This window comes from Leptodactylus fuscus, chromosome 2, assembly GCF_031893055.1.
Source record: "Leptodactylus fuscus isolate aLepFus1 chromosome 2, aLepFus1.hap2, whole genome shotgun sequence".
Taxonomy (NCBI): Eukaryota; Metazoa; Chordata; class Amphibia; order Anura; family Leptodactylidae; genus Leptodactylus; species Leptodactylus fuscus.
The window spans coordinates 9424619-9446762 of NC_134266.1; the positions used below are offsets into that span (position 1 = coordinate 9424619).

Consider the following 22144-nt stretch of genomic DNA (forward strand, 5'->3'; position numbering starts at 1 on the left):
CTGGACTCCCTGCACCCGGCTGATCACAATTATAGCATGTCCAGTGTGTGTCCCATTACTATGGTAATGTGTAGCTTCAGTCTAAAAATTCATGACCTGGAGTCATATTCTGTCTTATACTCCAGTCACTTCTAGAGCTGCAATCAGAATTCTGCTTCCACCACTTGGAATCAGTCAGCATTGTGCTGACAGACACGCCCTTACTTGTGAGCCAAGTTCCTAGTTGTGTTGCAGTACATGCAGGATATTCCTTGGGTGCACGCTATATCTTCAGCAATGCGGCCCAGCAGGGATTGTTTACCCGCGCAGGATCCAGCAGGAGGCAGCTGGCGGATGTGAAGTCCTGCAGCCTGAAAACCCAGCGAAGACTTTTACAACTTTTTGTTTTTACAGTTTCCTGGTGGCTGCTGAAGTTGTAGGGTAATCTATAAAGGGATCCCCAACAGTCACTGCAGGGAGGTGATAATCTGCACGTCTGGAAGAAAACACCAATTAGTCCAAACCCCGGGCCTGGCTGCCTACCGAGAATGTCTAGGTCAAAGTTCACGGCAAAGCGAGAAAATAAAACCATGTTTGTGTAACCACATTAACCTTCTCTGGATACAGCGTGTGTATCCCCGAGATCAGACCCAGAGGCTCCGGAATGTTCCCTGGAGGGAAGGATGGTAAATGTGCAAACCCCATGGATTCAGTCTCAGCCATTTACAAGAATTTTCCAAATACCCGGCATGGCCCAAGCTGCGCACAGAAGAAGAAACTTCTGGAAACCTGTAATTTGTCCATCGCTGTTGGTTTGGTGCACATTCTGTGGGTTGGATATATAGAGATATTTATGATGTGTGAAATCGTGAAGTAACAGCCCTTCCTCCTCCTCCTCCTCCTACAGGGCTAATTTTTTTTAACTGTTTTTGGAAACGGTTATTTCAACTTCTGTGCATAGACCCATGAGCAGTCTGAGGTCCCATGACTTTGCTATGGCCCAGTATGGCCAGTCCAGCCTAGCTCCACATTACCATTACTGCTAGTGTTGAGTCGATCTTGAGATTTCAAAATCCAATCTCCGATCATTTTACAGCCAATCCCGATCTTGAAATTTGCTTGATCGCCGATCAGGATACAAACTTTCCCGATCCCGTTCGCTCAACCCTAATTACATATTATATATACAGTAGAGTTGAGCCGATCTTGAGATTTCAAAATCCAATCTCCGATCATTTTACAGCCAATCCCGATCTTGAAATTTGCTTGATCGCCGATCAGGATACAAATTTTCCCGATCCCGTTCACTCAACCCTAATTACATATTATATATACAGTAGAGTTGAGCCGATCTTGAGATTTCAAAATCCAATTTCCGATCATTTTACAGCCGATCCCAATCTTGAAATTTGCTTTATCACCGATCAGGATCCGATCTTTCCCGATCCCCATCGCTCAACCCTAATTACTGCATGTAATAGTCTGGTCCCCGACACCACAATTTCACCCATTGCCTCTGCATTTCTATGACTTTGGGTAAACCCCAGGAATAGGATTGAGGTGAGTCAGGGGTGGAGTATATATTGGGGTAGTTGGAGGTATGGACAGAAAGTCCAAGAGTTGACTTGGCACTGGCGGTGATTGGTACTCTCTTGTACAACTTAGGACCAAACGAAGAGCTCTCCGCACAGAGAACTAATGATTATGAGGATGACCATGAGGTCTTCCTCTTTCTCTTCTGTTTTTCCTTAGCTGCCATGGACTCCTAGTATATCTTCTCTTCTCAGCTTATCTGTGTCTACGTCTGTAACATATTACTCTGTATTATCCTGTATCTGTATTACTATGCTGCTGTAACACGCTGAAATTTCCCCAAGGTGGGACTATTAAAGGATTATCTTATCTTATCTTATATTGCCATAAGACTGAGTTTACACGTTCAGGTTTTGTTGATGCAGTTTTTGAAGCTAACACCTGATATGGATCATAAAGGGAGAGAAACCATAAAGGATAGATAGGACCGCTTCTATTTTTTTAGAATCCAATACTGGTGTTGGCTTCAAAAACTTCATCTTAAAACCTGAATGTGGAAGCATGCACTAAAGGAGTTGGCTGATACTTCTTGGTCAATCAATAAGATGGACAAGCTGTCTATGTCTAAGGAGCTGTAGTCTATTCTTCCCGCCAGACTAGGGAAAAATGGCATCTTCAACGTCCTCAACCTATGTGTATCTCATCCTGCCCATCGGGACTGAGAAGTTTTTGGTCTTTGTGTCCGCAGTAGACGGATCCAATCTTGTGATCTGCTCTTTGAGGCCTAACGTCTTGGGGCATCTCTGACCCTCTCTCTTCTTCTGCTGGCACCAGGATGAAATTCCCACCTCTATCCACTGGTAACTGCTTTGGGACACTCAGGATCTAGGAGACCAACTCCACCGAGTAGCCAGAGGAGAACCTGCTGGGCTGCACATTCAGCGTCATTGGGGGTTTTGAAAGTGCCCCCTGTCTGGTTTGCTCTGATTTTATGGACCAAAAAAGATGATTTTCCTTCTAACAAGCTGCAGAAGTGAGTCCTCCGCAGCGTCATGAAGATATTGCAGAAGAAGACAGTTCTCGAGCTCTTCCAGGTCATTGACCTCTTGGTCGTCCCACCACAGGACTGGCTCATTGTTGCTATAGTTTTCCATATCAATTAATCTAGGAGCAAAGTTTCTCTGAGGAGAACATTGTAAGAGCTTGGAAAACCTCCAACATCTTGTAAGGAAAAAGCTCTAAATAGGAAATTCTGACTGAACCTTTATGTCTTGTGCTGTGGGGATGAGAGGGGTCGATGTCCAAACCAAGTTGTTAGGGGCAATATTATCAGGGGTGTGAAACACATCAATATTCAGGGTGAAGGGTAAAGGATTGTTCCATTTTTAGAGACCCCAATTGGTCGCCATGGCATATGACTGAGATACAATACCAGCCACAACCTGTGGACAGCGGTGGTGCTGTCTCTTAAAAAATAGAAGTCAATCTAATCCTAGAACCCCCTTTAATCTATGCATTGTAAAATTATTAATAAAATATAATATTGTGCATTATCCTTTTATATCAAATCCTGATCACTAACCCTATAGATTCTGCATCTTTCCATGCATGTCCTTCCCTTGGTCCTAACAGATCTTCTGTAATGTATTTTGTAGACGCATGTTCCCAGCAATGAGAGTGAAGATCTCAGGGTTGGATCCTCATCAGCAGTATTACATAGCGATGGACATTGTGCCTGTGGACAACAAAAGATACCGGTGAGAACATGTAATATATAACATATAGTTGGAATGTATGCACTAGAAGAATTGGATCCTACAGGTTACTGCCACTTACAGCAAACATTTGAGACTTTCCTATAGTCTTTATTAAAAATATCCAGCAGTACTGTGTATACAGCTCCTATACAGACTGAAGTCTTTCTATGGTAACAGACTATATTTACTCTTCTTCTATAATCATTTGGTATTCCAGATTGTTCTGAGTGCTGGTCTCTGTAACTACAGGAAGGTGCAGGCATATTCAGGCATTGTTTGCTATGGAGATTAGTCCTTGATCATCAAGAGAGAGACCCCTCTGTCCTCCATCAGATCCTTCTATCTCCTCTAGATTCCACTGTCTCCCTCCAGACCCTTCTGTCTCCTCCAGACTCCTCTGCCATTCTTCAGACCCTTCTGTTCCCCTACAGATCCATGTGTCCTCTTCAGCTACCTCTCTACCCCAACAGACTGCTTGGTTTCCTCCAGACTCTTCTGTTTCCTACAGATCAATGTGTCCTCTTCAGCTCTCTGTGTCCCCCACCAGACTCCTCTGTCCTCCCCAAACTCCTGTAATCTCTCCGGACTCCTCTGTCCTGTCCAGACTCCTGTAATCTCTCTGGACACCTCTGTCCTGTACAGACTCCTGTAATCTCTCCAGACTCCTCTGTCTTCCCCAGACTCCTGTTATCTCTCCGGACTCCTCTGTCCTCCCCAGACTCCTGTAATCTCTCCGGACTCCTCTGTCCTCCCCAGGCTCCTGTAATCTCTCCGGACTCCTCTGTCCTCCCCAGACTCCTGTGATCTCTCCGGACTCCTCTGTCCTCCCCAGACTCCTGTAATCTCTGTGGACTCCTCTGTCCTCCCTAGACTCCTGTAATCTCTCCGGACTCCTCTGTCCTCCCCAGACTCCTGTAATCTCTCCGACTCCTCTGTCCTCCCCAGACTCCTGTGATCTCTCTGGACTCCTCTGTCCTCCCCAGACTCCTGTGATCTCTCTGGACTCCTCTGTCCTCCCTAGACTCCTGTAATCTCTCCGGACTCCTGTGTCCTCCTCAGACTCCTGTAATCGCTCCGGACTCCTCTGTCCTCCCCAGACTCCTGTGATCTCTGTGGACTCCTCTGTCCTCTTCAGACTCCTGTAATCTCTCCGGACTCCTCTGTCCTCCCCAGACTCCTGTAATCTCTCCGGACTCCTCTGTCCTCCCCAGACTCCTGTGATCTCTCCGGACTCCTCTGTCCTCTTCAGACTCCTGTAATCTCTCCGGACTCCTCTGTCCTCCCCAGACTCCTGTAATCTCTCCGGACTCCTCTGTCCTCCCCAGACTCCTGTAATCTCTCCGGACTCCTCTGTCCTCCCCAGACTCCTGTGATCTCTCCGGACTCCTCTGTCCTGTCCAGACTCCTGTAATCTCTCCGGAGTCCTTTGTCCTTCCCAGACTCCTGTAATCTCTCCGGACTCCTCTGTCCTCCCCAGACTCCTGTAATCTCTCCAGACTCCTCTGTCCTCCCCAGACTCCTGTGATCTCTGTGGACTCCTCTGTCCTCCCCAGACTCCTGTAATCTCTCTGGACTCCTCTGTCCTGTCCAGACTCCTATAATCTGTCCGGACTCCTCTGTCCTGTCCAGACTCCTGTAATCTTTCCAGACTCCTCTGTCCTGTCCAGACTTCTGTGATCTCTCCGGACTCCTCTGTCCTCCCCAGACTCCTGTGATCTCTGTGGACTCCTCTGTCCTCCCCAGACTCCTGTAATCTCTCCGGACTCCTCTGTCCTCCCCAGACTCCTGTGATCTCTGTGGACTCCTCTGTCCTCCCTAGACTCCTGTAATCTCTTCGGACTCCTCTGTCCTCCCCAGACTCCTGAAATCTCTCCGGACTCCTCTGTCCTCCCCAGACTCCTGTAATCTCTCCGGACTCCTCTGTCCTCCCCAGACTCCTGTGATCTCTCCGGACTCCTCTGTCTTGTCCAGACTCCTGTGATCTCTCCGGACTCCTCTGTCCTCTCCAGACTCCTGTAATCTCTCCGGATTCCTCTGTCCTCCCCAGACTCCTGTGATCTCTGCGGACTCCTCTGTCCTCTTCAGATTCCTGTAATCTCTCCGGACTCCTCTGTCCTCCCCAGACTCCTGTGATCTCTCCGGACTCCTCTGTCCTCTCCAGACTCCTGTAATCTCTCCGGATTCCTCTGTCCTCCCCAGACTCCTGTGATCTCTGCGGACTCCTCTGTCCTCCCCAGACTCCTGTAATCTCTCCAGACTCCTCTGTCCTGTCCAGACTCCTGTGATCTCTCCGGACTCCTCTGTCCTCTCCAGACTCCTGTAATCTCTCCGGATTCCTGTGATCTCTCCGGACTCCTCTGTCCTCTCCAGACTCCTGTAATCTCTCCAGACTCCTGTGATCTCTCCGGACTCCTCTGTCCTCTCCAGACTCCTGTAATCTCTCCGGATTCCTCTGTCCTCCCCAGACTCCTGTGATCTCTGCGGACTCCTCTGTCCTCTTCAGACTCCTGTAATCTCTCCGGACTCCTCTGTCCTGTCCAGACTCCTGTAATCTCTCCGGACTCCTCTGTCCTCCCCAGACTCCTGTAATCTCTCCAGGCTCCTCTGTCCTGTCCAGACTCCTGTGATCTCTCCGGATTCCTCTGTCCTCCCCAGACTCCTGTGATCTCTGCGGACTCCTCTGTCCTCTTCAGACTCCTGTAATCTCTCCAGACTCCTCTGTCCTGTCCAGACTCCTGTGATCTCTCCGGACTCCTCTGTCCTCCCCAGACTCCTGTAATCTCTCCGGACTCCTCTGTCCTCTCCAGACTCCTGTGATCTCTCTGGACACCTCTGTACTGTGCAGACACTTCTGTTGGTAGCTTATCTCCTACAGAGGAAAGGATTGAGCATGCTGAAACCCAGTATGTCCTATCTTTCACTTCCCCATCATTTTCCATCAGGGAGGAGTAAGGGCGCCCAATACAGCTGACTTACATCTAATGTATAGGATCCCTTCAACTCCTTCACACCCCATTGAACGTAACTCCTGTTGCAATTTGTATTCTAATCTTTAGTCCATCTTTATCTTTTTTTTTTTTTTAGATATGTTTATCACAGCTCCAAGTGGATGGTGGCTGGCAATGCTGACTCTCCAGTTCCTCCTCGCGTTTACATCCATCCAGACTCCTTGGCCTCTGGGGACACCTGGATGAGGCAGGTGGTCAGTTTCGACAAGCTCAAACTCACTAACAATGAGCTGGACGACCAAGGACATGTAAGTACTGCCTGGCTTTGTTGCTTCATTGAGTATGTGGATGACTGATGACACAACTCACATGCACAGGACATTATATTACTACATATAGAATTAGTGATTTTAGTGCAGGCATCTACTAGGTCTTCCACCACTTCTACCAGGGGTGTTCTTCAACCAGTTCAATGCATGGCCACCTAGAATATGGCAACGTTGGAGAAATCCACTTAGAACCATTGACCTTTCTTTTATGCTGCTCTGGTGAATTTAGTCATTGAGCGTCTTCTCAAGTTCTCCTGTTAATAAAGAGTTAGTAGAATCCATTGCATTTGTTCGTAGCTAACTGCATTCAATACGACACTGCATGCCTCTTAATGCTCCATTGGTCTGTGTTTGGATACAGGGAATAATGCCATGACTCCCGTGTATGTGGTTACAGATAATCCTGCACTCCATGCACAAGTATCAGCCCCGTGTCCATGTCATACGAAAGGACTTCAGTAGTGAGTTGTCTCCAACCAAGCCTGTTCCAGCAGGAGAAGGAGTCAAGACTTTCAACTTTCCTGAAACTGTCTTCACTACCGTGACCGCCTATCAGAACCAGCAGGTGAGGCCTCCAGCCAAGAATCGGGCTTCTTCATTGTAATATTTGGAATGTGCTGCGTATTTTTTTTTTTTTTGCAGAATAATTTATTTCATTGAGGATTATTAGTATTATTTTTAGCATCGGTGAGTCATGGGGCTTGTTTTCTTCCAGATTACAAGGCTGAAGATTGACAGAAACCCTTTTGCCAAAGGATTCCGGGACTCAGGAAGAAACCGGTATGTCAGAAAATTAGTGTGTAGGCCAAAGCTGAGATTTTTTGGCTCTGTGTCCTTCCTGGGATCATTTAGCAAACACATTTTCTTGTAAAAAAAAAAAAAAAAAATGATATTTTTCTGTTGATTTTCTTGACGTTGTGAGTGGAGTGCAGAGGCTTCCAATGCCTAATTCTGCTTGGACTCAGATCAAACACAAAGACATATCCATTCATCAAGCTGGGGTCCTGCTCTTCACCTCCATGTGCACCCACATAATCCGAGGCTGATGGTCAATAAGCCACTGTTTACCTCCATCTCCTTGGAAAGTCAATGAAAGGATCAGCTGGAGAAAAGTTTAGCCCAGATGAATATTAAATTGCGATTTTTTTTTGTGTCAGAGAAATGCTCCTTACATTCCCTCCTTAGAACGTCTTCAGACCTCTGCACGTTCCTTTTGGGATAACGAAACCAGTTCAGGGATAACGGTGAACATTTGTTACTGATTTTGATAGACTGATTTGTAGTCAAAGAATCCCAAATCCAAATTCTTTTTAAAGTCTGTTTACTGAGGCTTTCCTGTTATCATCAGACATGGCTCTCAAGCAAGAATACTTCAGTCCACACATAAGCCATAGACATTCATTGTAGACCAGTCCATCCATGTAAGGTGTAGCCTTCTATTGTAGATAAGTCCATCTACTTAAGGTATAGACCTACACTGTAGACGATCCATCCATGTAAGGTGTAGGCAAACATTGTAGACTAGCCCATTTATGTAAACTATAGACCTGCACTATAGATCAGTCTATACGTGTAAGATGTAGATTTCCAAGGTAGCCCAATCCATCCAGGAAAGCCATAGACCTCTATTGTAGACCAATCTAGTCATGTAATATATATGCCCTCATTGTAAATCAGTCAACCCATGTGAGGTATATCCCTCTGTCTTAAACCAATCTATCTAGGTAAGGTATTGGCCCATCTGACCATGTAAGATAGAGATTTCCATTGTGAACAAATCCATCCATTTAAGTTATAGGTCGCCATCATAGACCATTCCATTCATGTATGGTGTAGAGCTCCATTGTACGCCAGTCCAGTCCTGTAAGGTATATGCCTTCATTATAGACCAGTCTATCCATGTAATATATATGCCTCCATTGTAAACCAGTCAACCCATGTGAGGTGTATCCCTTTGCCTTAAACCAATCTAGGTAAGGTATAGGCCTCCGTTATAGGCCCATCTGACCGTGTAAGAGACCTCCATTGTAAACAAATCTATCCATTTAAGGTATGGACCATTCCATTCATGGACAGTCTAGACCTCCATTGTACGCCAGTCCAGTCATGTAATATATAGGCCTCCATTATAGACCAGTCCACCCATGTAATCCACAGACCTCTGTAATAAATTTCAGGTGACTGAGGATTTGGTAATCGTGTACCTTCGAGCAGTTGGATTATTATTGATCCCTCTGTATGTAACAGCAGTCTTCATTATTTTCTGGAGCCGTATATTAAAGTGCTGGTCCTCTTACTATTTCAGATGGAGACTCTAGCTTCACACGTCTCCATTTTCACATTGGTTCCATTATGAGCAGAACAGGATAAAAACAGTTAAAAACAGAACTTGTCACAATAAATTTTCCTTCATGGTGGAGATGGGATCCAGAGTACGTGGCGCAGGACCGACAGTCTATAAAATCCCACTTTAATTGCCTGCAGCACTCTCAGAATAACTCAAAGTATCTGCAGTAGAAGAGTGGTCTGGTCTATAAATACTGCACACAATAAAGCAGATTACTGGCGGAGGTGAACGCTGATAGATCTGGAAGGGTTGGGATTTGCATCAGACATTGGCCAGCGCTGTAATGCATGTCTTAATAACAGAGGATTAGGAGGCATGGCCCGGCCATAACATGTGGCTAATTTCTATTGATACTCGGAATAGACATGAATGGAGGCTATAAAGAGGAGGAATCACTCTCAGGTCGTCACAATAAGATGTAACAAAGAATTTATTATTTGACACCTTTTCATATAATCACATATTTTTGGCCATTGGCTGGGGGTATGGGGGATGTGATACAAAGGCTGGGTCCCTTAAAGGAAATCTCCACTTTTACAATAGATGGAATTTACGGAGATGGGTCAAAGACTTTGTAAATCTCTTGTATCTATTGTACTGATTTAAGGTTACGTTGTGTTCTCTTCTCCATTCACAAATTTTGGATTTCTGAGATATCACTTGACTGGAATACATAGAAATAAATCCATAGATCATATATATGAACCATATAAGCCGTGCTTCTCCAGAACATCCTGTATTTTGGTCTTCCACCTTCTCCTGATTTATGTAATTCTGCCTCTCATCATGGGACCTTCCATTTCTCCTACTTCCCATGTGATCTTTACCTTATTCCAATCCTATGAATCTTCATCAGACCTTCATCTGTCTCCTTCCAAGTGACGATCATCTATCTCGTCCAATCTGATCTTCATCTAGAGCCGTCCTTTCTTCTAGGCTCCTGACCTGGTTCTTCAAGCTCTTTACCCATCCAGCTGACGTCTGTCTTGATCTGATACTCTTATCAGCCCCAACCAACCAACCATTTTCGGTTGCTAGTCAAAAAAAACCCATTGACTCAATTCTGTGTGCTGAGTACACTGATGGTCTAACAACCTTGATGAATTGGGATAATTTCAGAAGATAAGGAGGATCATATAAGACCCATATTTCTTCATACACCCAGTCATCTTCCACCTAACTCTACAGATACTTGAATCTGACGATAGAACAACCAATCTTATTCCACCTCAGCCAAATTAGAAAAGATTCCGAAAATCAATATATGACTTGAGTCTTGGACCAACCTCATGGGGTTCGGCCAACCTTACATGACATTGCTTAACTTGCAGCTTTTGTCAACTATTTCAAGATGTTCTTGGACCTTCTTATGACTTCATTTTATCTAATTTTCCACTACAATACTCAGCTGTCCATCACCTATGACATATCTTTGAATCATCGAGATATCACTCATCTTCCCCAAGACATCTCTTACCTTCCTCCGCTCCTCAATGGTGACGTAGCTGACACAGTACAGGCCATGTGGATCCCATTATCCAGATATGCAAAACATCTTGTTCCATTTTCCATACAATACAACAGTTTGATTTATTGCTCGATATTAAAAATGTGGAGCGTTAAGACAAGGGAAAGAAAGATGAAAAGATACATCAAATTTTTCATACCTATTAAAAGTACAAAACTCTGTTTAAATGGATCCAAATGTAGAGAGTTCCAAGGAGCGGGCCTTCAAATAGCTTTGCTTTGGTTTTCATTTGTGTTCAACACAAAGGCACGTATGTAAGGTCGGTCGTGCTCCAATGTCTGGCACAAGAGCTGCTCAAGTCACTTATCGTCACATTTTCGCGAAGCCGACTCTGACAGTGGAGAAGTAGGTTCAGGTCCTTCGGAGGATTTCTCCTATGCAATGTAATCTGTTCAGTCTTAAAGCTGAAAACACAGGTCTATGAGTAATTCTGAGGATTAATAAGATTCTTGTTACAAATGGCAAGAATAAAGTTATGCCTGAGATGACAACCTGATCCTATAAGTAACGTTATCATAACTGGTTCATTACATGTTGGTTCCTAGGTCTCTTCCAGTCTTAAGGTGCATGGTTTCCTCCGGCACTCCTCTTTCACCTCCTTGATCACCCATTAAGGTTATTCATGACATCGCAGATTGCTTTCAATATCTCAAAAAGGCTCTTTAATTGGATGGTCATTGAGTTACAGGCTAGTGTTTTTCTTCCTTTTGGAGGAGAGTTAATTTGCAGACATTTTCCCAGGAAGCACTGCTTGTAAGATTTCCGACATCAGCTGGATTTCTCCACAAGAATAAATGGCTCCCCCCTCTCTTGTGGTTATGTTGATAGTATCTGATCCCATTGGCATAACTAGGAATGGTGGGGCCCCGTGACGAACTTTTGACATGGGCCCCCCATGACTGACGCCAAAGACCCCTACTGACCACCCCCCATTCCTGCGTGCTTTATTATGCCCCATTGTAGCCCCTACACACAGTATTATGCCTCATAGTGGCCCCAGTACACAGTATTATCCCCCATAGTGGCCCCTGCACACAGTATTATGCCCCATTGTAGCCCCTACACACAGTATTATGCCTCATAGTGGCCCCAGTACACAGTATTATGTCCCATAGTGGCCCCTGCACACAGTATTATGTCCCATTGTGGACCCTGCACACAGTATTATGTCCCATTGTGGACCCTGCACATACCATTATGCCCCATAGTGGACCCTGCACACAGTATTACACCCCATTGTGGCCCCAGCACACAGTACTATGCCCCACTGTGAACACCCATGTACAATTATTATACTCTGGGGTCTTTTCAGACCCCAGAGTATAATAATTGGAGACCTGGGGGATACCAACATAAAAAACAATGTCACTTACCTATCCCCGGCTCCGCTGCAGTCCTCAGTGGTCTCGGCTATCTTCAATGACGTCTGGGACGTCACATGACCCGGGACGCAGGCCTGGGTCAAGTGACGTCAGGGACGTCACACAGCTAGGCCCGAAGCCTGCCAGGAGCGTGGAAAGGTAAGTAACACGTTTATTATATTCCTTTACCTTTCCAGAGTGTCCGATCATTATACTCGGGGTCTGAAAAGACCCCCGAGTATAATAATAGTGCTTGTGGGGCCCACGGCGTCACTTACTGATCCCGGCCCCTGCCAGGATCGGTAAATAAATAGGGCCCGTTAATAGCGGCCTATTAAGAAAAAAAAAAGCTGCAGGGGTAGAAGCTGTCGCCAGGCCCCTAATGTCCCGGGCCCTGTGACAGCCGCTACGCAGGTAGTTACGCCACTGTCTCATTCAACCAACCAACCAGTGCCCTGCTCTCTACTGACTTAAGACTGCTGAGTCTGTAGTCTGATGGCTATGTCTAGTCATGGTATACAGGGCCTCTTTCTATAGGTGGTGCTAGAGAGACAGGTTTTTTTTAACCTTCTGGAGGAGAGCTAATTTACATACTCTAATTTGCAATTCTCACAACCCCAACTGGATCTCCACAAGGAGATACAATAAAACGGCATCTCGCCCAGGCAACCTGTACCTTCCTGTGTACTGACAAAGAGGAAGAAGTCCGGACATCTCACTACAGATATCCCTAGTCCTGTTCCAAGTCTTTATCATTGACTTACACTGTAGGAGACACTAGCTTCATTCTGTCTGGAGGAGAGCTAATTTGCATACTTTTTTCCCAGGCAACATTGCTTGTAAAACTCCCTGCACCCTATCTGGATCTCCACAAGCAGAACCAATACCCCATAAATATATGTTTTAGAAAGTAGGGGGAAAATTGTCCCCTGTATCATAGACAGATGAATTTAGGAAATCTACATCTTACATTTTTATCATGTTTACATCATAATATTAACCAGTGTGGCGCAGGAAGCGAGCGCTGGGCACAAACTGAACACCCATTGGGGTAATAGAGTTAAATAGGTGGCCAAAACTACCCACTGGCCGCTATCTATGGGAACAATAAGCAAACCTGGTTCCCAACATGGTGCCCATCACTTCACATAGGTCCTAACGCACAGGCCGCACTCCGTATTCTGTTCCTTCTCCCTCTTGTGATATGAGCTTGACAGGCTCCATATTGATCCCTTTTCATCCCCAAATCAGAGATCGTTGTGCATGATAAGGTATACGGCAACTTTCTTTAGGTCCCTCACTACAATGGGGCTTCATGGAGGGTTTGGATATTGCATTAAGCTTTAGGATGAATGTTAAGGAGCACTGCAGTTGTTTCCTACAGATGTATAGGACTTAAGTCCAAAAGCCAGGTTTCCTCTGGAGAAACATCTTGAGGCGCGGCCTAGACGAGATGGTCATTTGCAGCACATAAAGCATCTCTCCCGGGAGATGTAGAACCTCGGAGTAAAGTATGGGGTCTCGTTCGCAGTTTGTCAGGAGATCTGCTGTGCACTTTTATTGAGTGTTATATAAATGGATCCTGTCTTCGATTTAGCTAATTGTTTCTCTCGTTTGCAGGACGGGCCTGGAGGCGATCATGGAGACGTATGCATTCTGGAGGCCACCAGTCCGCACTCTTACCTTTGAAGATTTTACGACCATGCAGAAGCAACAAGGTGAGCTCAGCCTCTATCCAGATACCAAGAAGTTACACTTGTTTGGGGGGGGGGGGGGGAGTTTTCATCTTTCATGTGTTGAACAGCTGAAGTTCTGTACCAGTGGTTTTAGTTAAAGATGAAAAAATACTTGGAGGAATAAGCTATGGAGGTGATGAAAACGGCATTTCTCTCTGCTTATCCACCCAGAAGTTTATGATAATTCCTGGCTCCAGATCAGCCACACATTGCATCACATTAATCGCATTAGAGGAATGAAGCGCTCTGTAGGCGAGGTCTGTAATAACTCAGCCTGTGTGTACCATCATGGCCGTCCCAAAAATCCTTACCCCGCAGAAACTCACAGCCGCTCCTTATGCTGAGTGGACGTAAAGTCAATCCAGAAAAAGGCATGAAAGGGAATTTCTAGCTTTAGGTGTCCCTTGAAGTGTCACAGGGAGCGCGTCAAAAGATGCATGAAAGCAGATGGAAACTGATGACCACGAAAATGGATGGAAACTGATGACCGTCTGACTTTTTGTTGTCTATTCTATAAGCACTGGACCAAATTTGGCATATAAATCAAGCATTTATCATGATCATTTGTCATGATCTTAGACCTGACCTACCATTCACAACATCTTCCAAAAACCAAGGACCTGCCTCAATATCACATCGCATTCCAATAAAATCTTGCAGGTCCTTCAATCGTAGCCTCACTGACATACACCATTGTTAGGGAATTACAATACTCACTGTAGTCCTCTGTTATCTTCAGTGCTATACACCGTTATCAGTTGTTCTCGGTTATCATACGTTATCAGAGGATTGTATATATACAAATATATATCACTTGTTCACTGTTGTCTGTTATCAACCATTATCACACGATTGTATATTCTCAGCTTCATTGACATACACCGATAGGAGAGGAAAGCAGCACTATGTTATCAGAGTATTGTATCCTCAGGTTACTGTAATATGTCGGCATATTCTATAGAAACTAATCCATTTTCCATCTGTTTTCATCCATTTTTAACATTGAAGGGGCTCTATCACTGGGAAAAGCCATTTTTAACTAAACATATACTTGCATAGCCTTTAGAAAGGCTATTCCACACATACCCTTTGTATGTTAATCGCCTCAGTAGTTTTTGAATGAGACCGTTTTTATTCATATGCTAATGAGCCTCCAGGAGTCATTACTCAAATTTTGGTATCCATACAGAACTGTCCACAATGGGACACCAAGGGCATACATATCATAGAGACAGATCATGTGGCTGTTCTGGGACCCTGGAGAAATAGGCCCAGTGTAAGTTAGCTATACACCTTATTGTATTGGGTGGTGAAATCTCTGCTGGGATCTACTGATAACAGGCCCTACTGTAGGGACCAACGGGGATCATAGAAAGGAGGTTAGGGGAACACAAACATACAGTCACCTGCTCCCAGGTGGGTAGCGTTTTAGTGGTGTCAGACAGCATGTTTAGTGTTAAGAGGTTGCTCATTGGTTGTGTCTGGTAGGGCTCAGCAGCCGGGGGTGACCTTTATGGTCAGGTGGACGAGGACCATTAATTGTTATTACTTCAATGTTCAGGAAGGGTAATTAACTGTAGTAGCGGATGAGGATCACATGGGCAGACAGCGGCCTGGCATCAGTCTGTAGGATCTCCTGACCGGGAGCAGGTCAGACATCACAACCATCACTGCTGCTCAATATAATGGAATATAATAAGTGTGTACTGCTGTCCTGTATATTGGACATAATAATAAAGCATCTTACTGTATGGAGGATCTGTATACACATATGTAAAAGTTAGAGGATCTGTATACTGATATGTATCAATGTGAAGGATCTGTATACTGATATGCATGAGTGTGGAGGATCTGAATAGGACTAAGAAAACTCCTTAAGGAGAGTGCCTTAGCAGGCGTATGGAGACTTACAAGCCATTTTCACTCCACTGGGGGATTCTGGATAATATGCAAATCTGTTTTCCAGGATGTAATTAGGAAAACAAAGCCTCTGCTCACTGCCTCTATGGCAGTCCCCTTAAACATCAGGCACTTTTTAGTGAGCAGAGGCTTTGTTTTCCTAATTACGTCCTGGAAAACAGATTTGCATATTCCCCAGAATCCCCCAGTGGAGCAAAAATGGCTTGTAAGTCTCCATACGCCTGCTAAGGCACTCTCTTTAAGGAGTTTTCTTAGTCCTTGACCCTGGTCTATAGTCTCTCACTCTGACAAACTAGTATCCCTACGCTGTGCTGATGAGATCCAACAGATCGAAACAGTGCTGTCCACAGCTGGGAATCTGTTCCTTTTGGGATAGATATACTAGTTTGGTAATAATCCCGCATCATGGTATTAGGCTATCTGAAAAAGTCATGCCTGATGTTTAAGGGGGCAGCAAAAATAGGCATTGTTTATCTAATTACATCCTGGACAACAGATTTGCATATTCCCGAGGATCTGTATACTGATAATTATGGGGCTCTATATACTGATATATATGGAGTTGTGGAGGATCTGTATATGGATATCTATTAATATGGAGGATCTGTGTATGGATATCTATTAATATGGAGGATCTGTATACTGATATGTATGAATGTGGAGGATCTGTATACTGATATGTATGAATGTGGAGGACCTGTATACTGATATGTATGAATGTGGAGGACCTGTATACTGATATGTATGAATGTGGAGGATCTGTATGCTGATATTCATATTGATGAATCTTCTTATCTGTTATTGAGGATTCTTCTCTCCATTTTTGTCCTAGGTGGCAGTACAGGAACATCTCCAACAACCTCCAGCACTGGGACCCCATCTCCCTCGGCATCCTCCCACCTGCTCTCTCCATCTTGCTCTCCTCCAACCTTTCATCTGACACCCAACTCCTTCAATGTTGGCTGCCGAGAAAATCAGCTGTGCAATCTTAACCTGTCGGAGTATCCCGCCTGTGCTAGGAGCAACATGGCCGCACTCCAGAGCTACTCGGGTCTGGGTGATAATGGATACAACAGGCTGCAAGGTGGAAACTCCACTGGTACCCAACCATCTGAGACCTTTATGTCCCAGAGGACTTCCACCTTAATCTCTGGAATGCCAACTGCTTCTTCTTTGCCAAGCAACAGCAAAATGGATGCGTACAGCGGGCAGCTGGGCTCATACCCAACCTCACAGTTTCAATATATGATGCAAGCAGGAAACCCTTCCTCCAGCTCCTCATCCTCGCATATGTTTGGAAGCAGCCACATGCAGCAAGGTTCCTATAATGCCTTCTCCATCCACAACCCTTACAACCTTTATGGATACAACTTCCCAGCTTCTCCTCGCCTGGCAGCGAGCCCCGAGAAACTGACTGCACCACAAGGCACTTTACTCTGTTCTTCACCGTCTAATGTCGCTTTTGGGGACAGGCAATACTTGTCCTCAGGTATGGATGCCATGCACATGATTGGCAACCCTACAACCAATCAGCCAGCCACAAACGCCTGTGACAGCAGACAGTACGGAGCTGTCCCAGGGTCTTCATCACAGATGTCTGTGCATATGGTTTGAAGACCATCTAGGTCTTTGTGGATTGGACAGTAAAAAAACCACAGTGCCTTAAATAGTAGGTTTAGTGCGGAGCCATGACTATCTCATGGCAAGTGGTGGATATACAATGCAATATCATGAAAGTAGCATGCAGCGTAAATCTTTGTTTTGGAGACTTTGTTGAAGATACTCTGGATGTACGATGGGATCATACTCATAGCTTAATGGATTTATCAAGGTCTTCAACCCACCAATCATTGCAGAACAAACCTATATGGTCTGTGGGACTTTGTAAAATGTTACCCTACTGGTGGACATCTGTGGACAGGACTGTGGATATCATTGGATGATGATTGTTGTGATATTTTCAGAAGTGTCAAGGAATGTTGTGTAGTAAGACTTACGGGATGTAGACTTGTTCTCTGACGTTGAGGCTTGAACTTGTGACTCCACGTGGCAGTCCGGCTGCTGGGAAATTAGAGCGTGGAGCCTAATCATCATTAGGAAATGAGGGGGAAAATGCTCCTTTGAACTGGTCATTGGGAAGTGAGGTGGAACGTGTGCAAGAAAGTTTTAGACAGATGCCACAGTTGATGTTTGAGGCCTTGTTCAGATCTGCAGGAGATTATCCAAATTACGAGCTGAGCGTATCTTCTTCTCCGGCCTGTAATTTTCCGTCCAGACAAGTATTATTTACCCCGGTGTAAATAAGGACAAGGTTTTTTTTTCTTTTCTGCTATCTGCCTTATTGCAACAAGCTATATCACCTAGACGTGTTCACTTTAAGAAATTTATGAATTGTAGTCAAAAGTTGTGATATACGAATGAAAGCTCTTAGTGCACTTTGGAGCGGTTGTGGTAGACGATGGCTCCTTCGTCAGTCATATATAAAACGTATAACCTATACAAGAGGGTTTCATGCTAGATCTCAATGGAAAGATTGGGATTTACTCAGGTTTGTGATCCTCCACCTTCTATTGTAATGGTGTCAAAAATTTTCCCTTAAAACTTTTCCGTTTCAGACACCAAAGAAACTCACCAAAGAGCATTTATAAAACACTCCGTCTTCCAGTTCGGCGCCTAGAATGATTGTATGATCTGTACATCACAGAGGAAACACCATGATACTTTGATTGTCTTGATTGTGCCTTACACTATTATCTGTATATTATAGATGATATTTGCCAAAATTGTATGCTTGAGTACAATAAATGGGAGGTCCACTAAGGTTGAATGTGTCAAGATGAGCCCCAATCTACAACTTTTTCCAATGGAAATTGTAACTAACGACCTCATGCCGCTCTTCCAACGTAATGTATTGAGGCTCGATGCAAGCCTAGCGGAGGTGGCCACATGTGGTAGCACGTAAAACACCCCAACACTTAAGTACCTGTAACCCTAGGCAAGGATACTTGTCTTTACTTCTTGACCTACTCAAGAGGTGGAGATTAATTGTGAAGTCCCCGTGAGAAGAACGACTTCCATATTTCTAGCTGGAAAGAGTTTAAGATCTGCCACGATCAGGACATGGGAAATTATTGTTGACGGCCCCATGTGCTGGTTTAAGGTTTGAGGTAGAATCTTCCTTTAAATTGATGTCCATTGATGTTTGGTTTAGGTCGGACGAGATCTTCTCACCATTACATTCACCTCAGGAGGATTGAGCACAAACTACATACTCATCGACTCACTCTCCTATGGCTTTGGAGGGACCTTCTTTAAAAAATTGAGGGTATCCTTACAAATGATTCTAATACTAACCCCCAACATCAAAAAGCCAATGAGAGGGTAGGGTGATGTAGATGGTTGAGCTCTACGATCCATACCGCGCCGCCATGGTATAATACACGGGGGCCCTACGGGCTTGTTTTTTCCTGCTTTAACTCTCTATTGTCACCTGTGCCTATTCTTTCTTAAAACCAGGCCAGGAGAGATCTGGTCGTTTCTTCAGTGTAGGTTCTGTTTGTATCCACTGTGTAACTATTGCGCTGCTTTATCAGTTAGTTTATATTGCTTTCTTTGTGTCTTCTCGCTTCATGAGAGCAGCAGACCCTGCAACCCACTCACCATCGATTTACTATGTTGCCACCAAAGCCCAAACCTAAGGTAAAATATTCTTTGGGGCAGCACAAAAATTATATTTATTTGTCATTTTGTATCACTTTATTCATTGATTTCCTACAAAGCTAATGGGTTAATGTATATACAGGAGGGGGATGACATATAAGCTTGGGAGAGGAATAAGCCACATGCAATCCTGGGGTTTGGGAATGTAGGGCTTTGTCTGCTGCACTCATGGCGATATAAAATCGCAGCTGTGTGATAATGCAAATATGACATAATCAGATTTCTGTTTGGATGTGATGTAGATAATGGTATTTAAGTCAGAAGTGGCTGTGGGGGAGGGGGAGAGCAGCAGTCAGCTATGTAATATATCACTGTGTATAAGAATGCACCTGTCTATAAGTGCCAAGCACACAGACGCTCAATAAATATCTCTGCTCTCTTCTCCTGTTATCATGTGTCGTCTCTTAAATATCCCAAGTATCAAAATATTATATCATATCTGTAACAAAGAAAACCAGTAAAACTGTATAAATACTTCTTATAACATATATACATATACAGGAGGTAGTATTATAGTAGTTATATTCTTGTACATAGGAGTAGTATTATAGTAGTTATATTCTTGTACATAGGAGGTAGTATTATAGTAGTTATATTATTGTACATAGGAGTAGTATTATAGTAGTTATATTCTTGTACATAGGAGTAGTATTATAGTAGTTATATTCTTGTACATAGGAACAGTATTATAGTAGTTATATTCTTGTACATAGGAGTAGTATTATAGTAGTTATATTCTTGTACATAGGAGGTAGTATTATAGTAGTTATATTCTTGTACATAGGAGTAGTATTATAGTAGTTATATTCTTGTACATAGGAGTAGTATTATAGTAGTTATATTCTTGTACATAGGAGCAGTATTATAGTAGTTATATTCTTGTACATAGGAGTAGTATTATAGTAGTTATATTCTTGTACATAGGAGTAGTATTATAGTAGTTATATCCTTGTACATAGGAGTAGTATTATAGTAGTTATATTCTTGTACATAGGAGTAGTATTATAGTAGTTATATTCTTGTACATAGGAGTAGTATTATAGTAGTTATATCCTTGTACATAGGAGTAGTATTATAGTAGTTATATCCTTGTACATAGGAGTAGTATTATAGTAGTTATATTCTTGTACATAGGAGTAGTATTATAGTAGTTATATTCTTGTACATAGGAGTAGTATTATAGTAGTTATATTCTTGTACATAGGAGTAGTATTATAGTAGTTATATCCTTGTACATAGGAGTAGTATTATAGTAGTTATATTCTTGTACATAGGAGTAGTATTATAGTAGTTATATTCTTGTACATAGGAGTAGTATTATAGTAGTTATATCCTTGTACATAGGAGTAGTATTATAGTAGTTATATCCTTGTACATAGGAGTAGTATTATAGTAGTTATATTCTTGTACATAGGAGTAGTATTATAGTAGTTATATTCTTATACATAGGAGCAGTATTATAGTAGTTATATTCTTGTACATAGGAGGTAGTATTATAGTAGTTATATTCTTGTACATAGGAGCAGTATTATAGTAGTTATATTCTTGTATATAGGAACAGTATTATAGTAGTTATATTCTTGTACATAGGAGTAGTATTATAGTAGTTATATTCTTGTACATAGGAGTAGTATTATAGTAGTTCCCTGTCGTCCTCAACAGCGGCACAATGTGGGGTATTTCTGCCCCTGTGTGCTGGTAGGACAGGCGGATATTTAATTAGCCAATCAAATGCGTGGCAGGCCCTATAAGAGGGCACAAGAACCTCCCCTCTGCGTGTTTTTTTCTGTCCTGTGTGGACAGAGGACAGGTGGGAGGACTTGTGTCCTCTTAGAGAAGCTCAGCAGGATCACTCACCTCCTGAGCGGTTGTTTTCTTCTTGTCACCTTCTGTGCCCTGCGGGGAGAAGGTGCTTGTTAGCCATGTGTGGCTACCCCCCTCTATCCCCCCTGCCCCCCCTCTCCTCCGCTTCCCCTGCTCCTTGTGACTTACCTGACATTTTGGTGAGAGTCCGGGGACTCCGCATGCCGCCTCTGGTGGCCGCGCGGACTGCCGGCGGGTGGAACCACACTGTTGTGTATCCTGTTCCCCGCCGGCCGCTGTAAGCGCGCACTTCCGGTTTCGCCGGAAGTATCATAGCGCCATGGCAACGGCCTGGCGCTGGCGGCCTTTCACTCAGGGAAGATTCAGGCCTTATTAAAGGCCGGAAAAGACGGGGAGATGTGGGGGTAAGTGCCCGTGTTAAGGGCCTCTTGGTGGGGGGGAATGTATATCTTTGCAGACCCCTGATTACAGGGTTAGTTGTCTGGGCAGGTTGCCTCACCTGCTTTGATTGTGGCTCCGCCCACTTCCAGCCGGCCAGAATTAAGAGGCTGGCTGGCCTGGTGTCAGAGACCTTCCTGCAGTATCTGCTGAAGGCGTGCGATTGTGGTGTTCATTGATCTTGAACTCTTTTCCAGTTTGCAAACTTTATTGGGAACCGGCTGTGATGGCCGAGTGGTTAAGGTTTTGGACTCGAAATCCAATGGGGTCTCCCCGCACAGGTTCAGATCCTGTTCACAGCGCCAGCCCGGCTAGCTCAGTCGGTAGAGCATGAGACTCTTAATCTCAAGGTCGTGGGTTCGAGTCGCACGTTGGGCGCCAAGTCACCTCTCTGTCCGGTCTACAGGACCTGGTAAGATTTACCCTTTTTTTAAAAGCTGGTATGATGTCATGGTGACAGTGTTGCATGGTCTATTATCTCTCTCTGTAGGATATGTCATCCTCTACTACCCCTCCTGCGGATGGTAGGAGGAAAACCTCTTCCAAGAGGAAACATCTTTCCTGCTTCGATTGCGACACACCGCTCCCTGATGGTAGGTAGCGGCTTGAAAGGTTGTGCCCTGCGGGGTACTACTGGTCCTATAACTTGCCTATTTTCAGGCTATGAGTGGGCCCGTTGTCGCGGGTGCAGAGGTCCTCCACCTGTGGAGCCCTCTCCCAGAGA

At 44.3% G+C, this 22144-nt stretch overlaps 1 protein-coding gene and 1 non-coding gene across 2 annotated transcripts in view; both read left to right on the forward strand.

Moving 5' to 3' along the window:
- The window catches only part of TBX15 (T-box transcription factor 15), a 67796-nt gene extending 48255 nt beyond the window's left edge, over positions 1-19541 (forward strand). Inside the window, exons 3-8 of the mRNA XM_075263350.1 lie at positions 3168-3269; positions 6354-6525; positions 6944-7111; positions 7262-7326; positions 13403-13500; positions 16271-19541. Coding sequence (XP_075119451.1) covers positions 3168-3269; positions 6354-6525; positions 6944-7111; positions 7262-7326; positions 13403-13500; positions 16271-17052 — 1387 coding nt within the window. The 3' untranslated portion in view covers positions 17053-19541. The remainder of the gene's footprint in view (positions 1-3167; positions 3270-6353; positions 6526-6943; positions 7112-7261; positions 7327-13402; positions 13501-16270) is intronic.
- A 2099-nt stretch (positions 19542-21640) lies between these two features.
- On the forward strand, positions 21641-21722 carry TRNAS-CGA (transfer RNA serine (anticodon CGA)). The gene has a single exon. It is a non-coding gene; the product is annotated as a tRNA-Ser (tRNA).
- Positions 21723-22144: the final 422 nt, after the last annotated feature.